The sequence below is a fragment of the Eleginops maclovinus genome, chromosome 15 (assembly GCF_036324505.1).
Source record: "Eleginops maclovinus isolate JMC-PN-2008 ecotype Puerto Natales chromosome 15, JC_Emac_rtc_rv5, whole genome shotgun sequence".
NCBI lineage: Eukaryota > Metazoa > Chordata > Actinopteri > Perciformes > Eleginopidae > Eleginops > Eleginops maclovinus.
In genome coordinates this window covers 13884789-13892545 of record NC_086363.1, presented here as the reverse complement: position 1 = coordinate 13892545, position 7757 = coordinate 13884789, and the positions used below count along the sequence as shown (strand labels likewise).

General features: G+C 44.2%; 1 protein-coding gene across 1 annotated transcript; it reads right to left on the bottom strand.

The window, feature by feature from the left end:
* Nucleotides 1–594: 594 nt before the first annotated feature.
* On the bottom strand, nucleotides 595–7297 carry bmp2b (bone morphogenetic protein 2b). Its single transcript, XM_063901464.1, has 3 exons — nucleotides 6896–7297; nucleotides 5629–5996; nucleotides 595–1843 (listed from the first exon to the last, which is right to left on the bottom strand). The coding sequence occupies exons 2-3, from the start codon at nucleotides 5981–5983 to the stop codon at nucleotides 933–935; spliced, it is 1266 nt and encodes a 421-aa protein (XP_063757534.1). The 5' UTR covers nucleotides 5984–5996; nucleotides 6896–7297; the 3' UTR covers nucleotides 595–932.
* Nucleotides 7298–7757: the final 460 nt, after the last annotated feature.

The following is a 7757-nucleotide window of genomic DNA, read 5'->3' as shown; positions in this document are numbered from 1 at the left end:
TGATGTGTCTGCTGCATTTTGCAATCTTTCAGCCTCAAATCTCACTATAAATAAACCCTGCGCCCTCTCAGACCTTCCTCAGAAGCCCCGCTGATTTTTTCCCTCTGTTAATATTGGTAAGGAGCAGAAAAAACATAGGAGCTAGCTTCTAGTCCAACCTTCCCAGGGATCTTTGCAGCGACATGTAATGCATGAAAACATGCTCTCATGTTTTTCTAATCCTCCCATGGGAGTCTATCACATTTGAGGGCATGATACTTGTGACTCCCATCCTGTGACCCTACACCCCACTGCAGTTCATTACACCAGCAGCACCTTGACCCCGCTCTGTCACTTTCCTCTCCACACTTCTATTGTTGTTGGTTTCCAATTACTGTTACAAAAAGAGTTCAATGCTTGGTTTGCAATCAGTGCAGTGTGAGCTACCTGTCATGTGTTGTATTTATGCAGCTAATTTCTGTCAGAATTTGAAACTCTGTTATTCATGTCAGCCACACAAGTCACCCCCCACCACAATATAGACACATGAACACTGGCTGGTTCACCATAGCTGATCTTGGAAAATTGGAGCGACCACGTTTTTTTCACGATAAATACACATTATTTATTTACAAATAAAGTGGTTATAATAGAAATAAATACAAAATAAAAATCTGAGCATTGTACTTCATGTGGTATTGCACCCATTTCGAAAAACATTTTCAAAACCAGTAAAGGAATATTCCTCTGATTAAAATATTTATTTTTTTCCCAACTTTACGTAGACATAAATATATTCATATATAGTTTTTTTTCTTCTTCCACAATATCTCTGTTTGTCTTTCATATAAATAAACGTCTTCATTGGGAAACCGGGTGTCCATAATAACCTCTGATGTCTCTTTCAGTCTCTTTGTCCACTCTCTCTTTCTATTCATACCACTGTCAGTCTCTCACCGGCAGCCACAGCCCTCCACCACCATATCCTGGTAGTTTTTCAGGATGACTTTCTCGTACTCGTCCAGGTAGAGCAGGGAGATGGGGCTGAGGTCAGTGGGTACGCAACAGGCTCTAGGGATGTTCGAGTTGACTGAGTTGACCAGCGTCTGAACAATGGCGTGATTGGTAGAATTGAGGTGGTCTGCCAGTGGGAACGGACATTCCCCTTGGCAATAAAAGGCGTGGTAGCCAGGGGGCGCCACTATCCACTCGTTCCAACCCACATCACTGAAGTCCACATACAGGGCATGCCTTTTGCAGCTGGCCTTGTGCTGGTGCTTCCTGCGCTGTTTGCGGAGCGCCGCCTGACGTTTTTCCCGTGTGTGAAGTACAGAGTCACCGCGGCCGTCGTGGCCATATGTCACCAGCAGAGGTCGGGCCTGAGGCCACGAGTCCTTGTCCTGGTCCTGGTGCAGGGACCGGCTCACCCTGACGTGTCTACTATGCTTCCTGGTATGCTTCCCGTCCATGTCCCCCTCCTCTGGGTGAAGCACCTCTACCATGAAGCCATGGTTGTGACCTTTCCCGGAGGTCCACTGAGACACGGCGGGGCTGACGTCAAAGCTCTCCCAGCGGCTCAAAGAGTCCTGCACAAGCCGAGTGTCCAGCAGACGAGCCAGGGGTTCCCTACTTTCAGTGGCAGGAACTCCGAATAGCTCATAAATGTTGATACGATGGAGGCCACCAGCAGGAGCACTGCTGTTTCTGGAGCTGTTGCTGATGGGCGATGCAGCTCCCATGACCTGATCCCTGTAGACACGGAGCTCTGCAGAGGTGATGAGCTCCTCACCAGGGATTGAAGTGAGGTTGAAGTAGAACTGCTGGGTCGTTTTGCCTTTCAGTCTAGCCAGGGCCTCCATAGATTCTAAAAGAGATTGAACAAAGAAAACACAGTGTAAGAGGAAATAATTGGGAAATGCATGCTTAGGAACAACACTCATGATTGAAGCCTAGTTCACGTTAGGGTTCTGCTGAGAGCAGGGAAACATTGATGAACGGTTCCTCTTGCTCTCTCTCTGTCATACACTCGCACACGACTGGCTTCTGGCAGCCTTCTTTCTGCCGCGTGGTTGTATTGAGTGGGTGCGGGCCATTGTCACTCAGGCATAACACACACATCCAAACTTTACATGTGTGACTCAGTGTAATATTGTCATGGTGATGTAATATCATCATCAGTGTCATGTTCATAAATTTACCTGACTAAATGTCATGAGATGAAAGCTGTGCTCTTCCATCTATTGATAAGATCTAACATGCTTGTCAGACTGCTTTTTAATAGCACATATACCCTTTAAGAATTGGCTGCTGCACACAGTTTCCACTATAAAAAAAGTTGTAGTATCTTTGAAAATGTCATAAAAGGTAACCATGAACAAAAGAGCAATGTGGGAGTTAATATTCAACTGAATGCATAAATTGTAACATTATTGGCAAAAGTTTCCTTTACCCATTACAGAACTGGCCAGCTCTGAAATATTGTTGCAATGTGAAAGAAAATATAGGAAACTGTATTATCTGATATCTGAAAATAATACATAGTTCAGAAATGGAAATCTGAGTGAACAATGTTTGATATATTATTTTCAACTTTATTGCCAATGGTTCTGAGCACTCCCTTGAAGTATGTTTAAGACATCTATTTTAATGTCCTGAAGCATATGAAAGTCATATTTATACACTTAAGATCATTGGTATTCCCCTGCTATATTGTACCGTAAATGACAGAAATCTTAGTAAAAGCTGCAATTTGCTTTGAGGCAGCTACACTTTGAACTCACACTTTATGAAGTTCATAGATGATGTATACGTTTTAATCTGTTTGGTGTGGTAAAATAAACACAAACTTTGAACTCAATGCCGTTTCAAAGGAGGCATTTAGGAAATTCCACCATCTCATCCTAAACCTCCCTCCAGAGGCACAAAGACCTCAATTAGGCCTATCATTCCTTATTTGATGTGGGAAAGCCCCCTGTCTCTCGTTCCCTCTCCTCTGTCCCCAATCCCTCTCTTTCTTTCCTCCCTCAGCTCCCAAATCCCCTTCTCCCTCTGTTCTCTTAGCCCCAAATCCTCTTTTCTTCCTGTGTCCTTCTCTATCACTCGTTCTCTGTCTTTTCCGCAGCAGCATGCTCACTCTCTCCCTCCTGCCTCTCTTCTGTAGAAACGACTGTGTGAACAAGTCGAAGCTTGTCAAAAACGTGTGAACCGCAGATATGAGTGTATCAACATTCCTAATTTCTTTTTGCGCTGTATGCCAAAACAAAAGATAAAGGCTAATGCCGGGTCATTCATCACGGACCTGTCTCAGGCAGCTACTTCCTGTGTAATAGTGAAAATGTTCTATTTGGCATAGAAAATGGTTATTTTTGAAAACTGATAGGAGTGAAAGTAATTATCCCGGTGAAATTAATATCAGCAGGCAGATGTGATGAATGATTCGAGCTGTTTGCTTTGATGTGCTGCACTTACATCTGTAGATACATGCTATATTATATCGAGTGGCCGTCAATTGAATGTATCTCTTGACATGGGAAGACGAACAACCCTGCAGCTCTGTTAACATGGGATTCAAGCGCCAGAGGAACATATGTAATCACCGTCAGAACATTTGTAATAGCCGGTGGTGTCAAGGTGTGTGCTGGCCGGGTGCAGAGGTTTCCAGCAGTCACTCAGCCTGACTGCCCGGACCAGACTTGTTTGTAGTGTGTCAGTGTAGCCACTGGGTGTCATTGCACTAGGCCTCTGGAGAGCACCCAAGCAACCACTCAACCACCCCTCTGACTCACCCTGATGGAAACTTCCCCATTCAAACACTTAGGACTCTGTATAAGGACCTTGTGTAGAGCCCCTATGGACGCATTAACTTGTATGTTATAAAAACTGGAACCTTGGCCCTAGGAAATTCAACGGTAGTTTCTATATATGTGACAGTATAAGTTATTATTTATCATACATAAATACTTTCAATATATTACGCTCTGTTGCTCAGTGATAAACATATAAATAAAGCATCAGGCGTGTTTAAATTCCACCTGTTGTTATTATTTTTTACAACTTGAAATAAGCCATTTCATCAGCAAGATGTAAAGACTGGTGAAATAAGGCACTTTTTCCTGGTACTATATATAATTGTGTGAGCCTTATTCATCTGAGCAGCATATGTAAACTTGGAAGCAAAAAATGGAATTGAAGTGAAACGCTGAATTCAACAATTATATGCCCGTATCCAGCATATAAACTAAGTGAGCAATTATGGTGTTATTGGAACGTGCGTAATGGCGCACAACGCGGAGAGAAAGAGGGGTGATTTAGGAAGGGGCAACCCCTCCTCTCCCACTTTTTTTTTTTAAACCAAGGACTAATTTCAGTACTGTTAGAAATGACTCAGAATTCAGTCTGACACGATGACTTTGTCATAACGCGTGTTAGTATAATGTCATGTCTTGTGTTATTGAAGTAACAGGGTGATGACTATCACCTGCGCAAAAGGCACACCGCCCTTTATCCTGCTCCTGTGGTGCGTGTCTGGAAAAACTGTTTTCAGAGCCCACGCAAACACCATCAATTATTAAGAAACAAATTACCCCAGGGATACCACCGCCCACTGGCGTAACACAAGCACTTGGGGCCCCCCTGCAGGTACTTAGACTGGGGCCCCCCACCGCCACCTGCCACGGCCTCCTTACTACTAGCCTACTCCTACTTCTCTCTCTTTATATATATATCCTAATATATATATAGGCCTGTGTGTGTGTGTTTTGATTGCATAAAATAGTGAAAAAGATGCTGCAACTCAGCCCCTGACATCCCATGCCCATTTAATCCATAGGCCTATATAGATGTTTTGTTAACCCATTAATATTCTGTACACAGAGTAGGCTATCCAATCCATTTATTACATATAATTCTAACAATGAAACAGTCAGCAACAACAGTCAGCAATAAAAGTAACATTAATGATGATAAACAGAGCATTTACATCTTTGGATACGAGTATATGTGGGCACTCCTCCTAGCGCACCTATGAGCGATCAGTCACAGTCAGTAGCGAGGTTTAGCTAAGAAATACTTCAGAAAAGTCAATGACAACACACCCAATTTCCGGGTTTCAAAATAAAAGTAAGTTGTTCATGTATCCACTGGCGCAGTATTATTTCATGTAGTGTCTTTCAAAATTGCGGCCGGCCGCGGCCGCTCTAGTAGAAATCTAACATGCTGTCGGCGGCCGCTTTGGGGTATAGAGGTAGGGGGCCCGTTCTCATATGAGGGGGGCCGGGGCCCCCCCGCCTCGCGGGGGCTGCGGGGGTATACTTTACGCCAGTGCCACCGCCCCTTGATGTTTTTGAAGCCCGTGACAGCTGCGCCAGGGGCATGTTTGGTCAAAGGTTGCATCACTACATGTATGCGAGTTAATTTAATTGCGCATGAGATGCTTGTTTGTAAATCGTGCCAGTGAGGTTAAAGCAACCCCAAACGTATTAAGGCGTTAGGTATAACGTGGACGCGTGTCACCTGTAAATGACTAACGCGCCATAAAACAGTGAAGACTCTGAAGTTGAGTCTTGGCGCACTGAGTCATGTTTAAATATAGGTTCGGACTGTCTGAGGATCTCTCAGGCTGACAGGTAAAGGTATGTCACTAATACATACCTTCATGGTGAAAGCTTCTAATCGTGTTGGCCTTGCTGGCGGCTCTCTCTGCGTGTTTCCCCATGCTCTTGGGCCGTTTCGTGCTGTGGTCTCCGTTTGCTGAGTGCATGCGGTAAAGGTCCACCATGTACTGCGGCACCACTGCTTGCTTGCTCGGGGTCGGTCTGCGCCTCAGTCCAAACATATTGAGAAGCCGAAGCTCAAACTCGTTGAGGAAGCTCTCCGACCGCTCTGGGGTCTGCTTCCCGGATTCGCTGTATTTCCTCCGGCCGACCTCAGGGATAAGTCCCGTAGCTCCTTCCAGCAACACTTCAGCGAGCAGCAGTACCATGAGAGAGCGGACCACGGCGACCATGATCAGTCAGTCCCTGTGGAGAAAGTTGGTTTCTGTCAATACACTGGCGCTGAGGTATTGACATGAGGTACACGCAGCAGGGGCTTCACTGCAGCATTCTCCAAACTGTGTGCGATCCCTCCATACAGTAGGAATGATTGAAGGAGAGCAGGTTAAAAAGGGAAGACACCTCTTCACTTTGAAGTAGAAACTAAAAAGGGAGCTGCAAATTACAAGCCCGCAGGCAATATAGCGCGTCTAACTGAACCAAAAGATTGATCTTAACATGAACAGAAACATGAAAATATCAAGGTGAGGAAGTTTTGAAAGAGAAGAACAGAAAAAAAGGGGGGAATGACACGGGGAGGACAAATCAAAGAAAGTTGCGGGGGAGACTGCAGACATAACGTCTCCAATTAGAAGAGATAAGAAATCACGTTTAGTAAGTGAAGTGATATGAAAAGAAATGCATGTGTGCGTGGCCCCAAAGATCACAAGAGGTGTGAAAGAATGTTGGAGAAAGAGTTAGAATACAAAGCAGCAAGAGAGGCAGGCAGACGGTGCTACAAGCGTCTATTTGCAGAGGCTTTGACGGTCATGTATAATCATAAGGGATAGAGTTACTTCAAGAGGCTCGCAGGTGTTAGATCTGACGTGCGAACCAGAGCCAGATGTAGCCCGGGACAAGACATCAAAACCATCAAAAACTAAATATCATCTGAGTAACACAACTTCCAAAGAAACAACTTTGTAAACGTATTTCTCTTCCCCGAAGTTCCAAACGCTTTACCTTTTACGCACACACCATATGATCTTATACAATGGGAGAACTGACGTTTTCTCATGAAGCAAGTTATTTTACAATTGGTGACATTATTTAGATTTCGTTTCTTGTCAAAATATGTTTAACAAAGTATATTTGGCTTATTTTACCTGACGAGGAAGAGCTGTGTCCGGTCGTCGTTCCACCTTTGGTTTCTGATAAATTCCACATTAATTCGTGTTTAATCCACGTTGCTTCTCCTTGAGGGACCAAAGACAGCCCATGCCGTTTGCCGATCGCCTATCGCACATATTCTCACCAGCTGCAATTCGGGTTAGGTCTTGGTCAGCGCGGAACGAAGAAAAAAAAACTATGTATCTAAGTCTATGAGGAAGCGGCTTCGCGTAGGCAGGACCAATCTAAGTATAATGCGTCTTGGTTGAACATCTTCAAAAGAGAACAGCTCTCTGAGACAAAAGTTGAGCGGGCTTCAGGAGAGATAAGCGCACCCGAGTGTCGCTCCTTGGACCTTGTTGCTTCGAGCGCGTCGCCTCTGCTCTGTGCGCCACAGCGTAGTGGTTGAATTGATTGGTGCCTTCTCTTCCCCCTGCGACTCCTTTTGTCGTACAGTGATGTCACCAAGGGGCTGTCAATCATGTGTCCACTGAAAAGCACCTCCTGCGGACCTCTAACCCGGAGACTCCAAGCTTTTTCATCCCTAATGATGTCAAATAAACACAAATCTATTCTTCACTTTTTGATAAGATTTGGCCACGGGAACCCCCAGGGACTTTTGTTTATTAATGGATTTGGGTCAGTAGAGTGAACAAACAGTTCAAGTAGTAGATTCTATACCGTTTCATAATACAATAATACTTCATCATTTGGGAATAATCTGCACATATATATATATATGCAGATTATTCCCAAAGTATCTCAGAACATAAGGATTTATATTTATATAAATACCCTTATTACAAACAACTCTTTATCTATTGCATCTTAAGATACCCTGGAAATTCACACCATAAA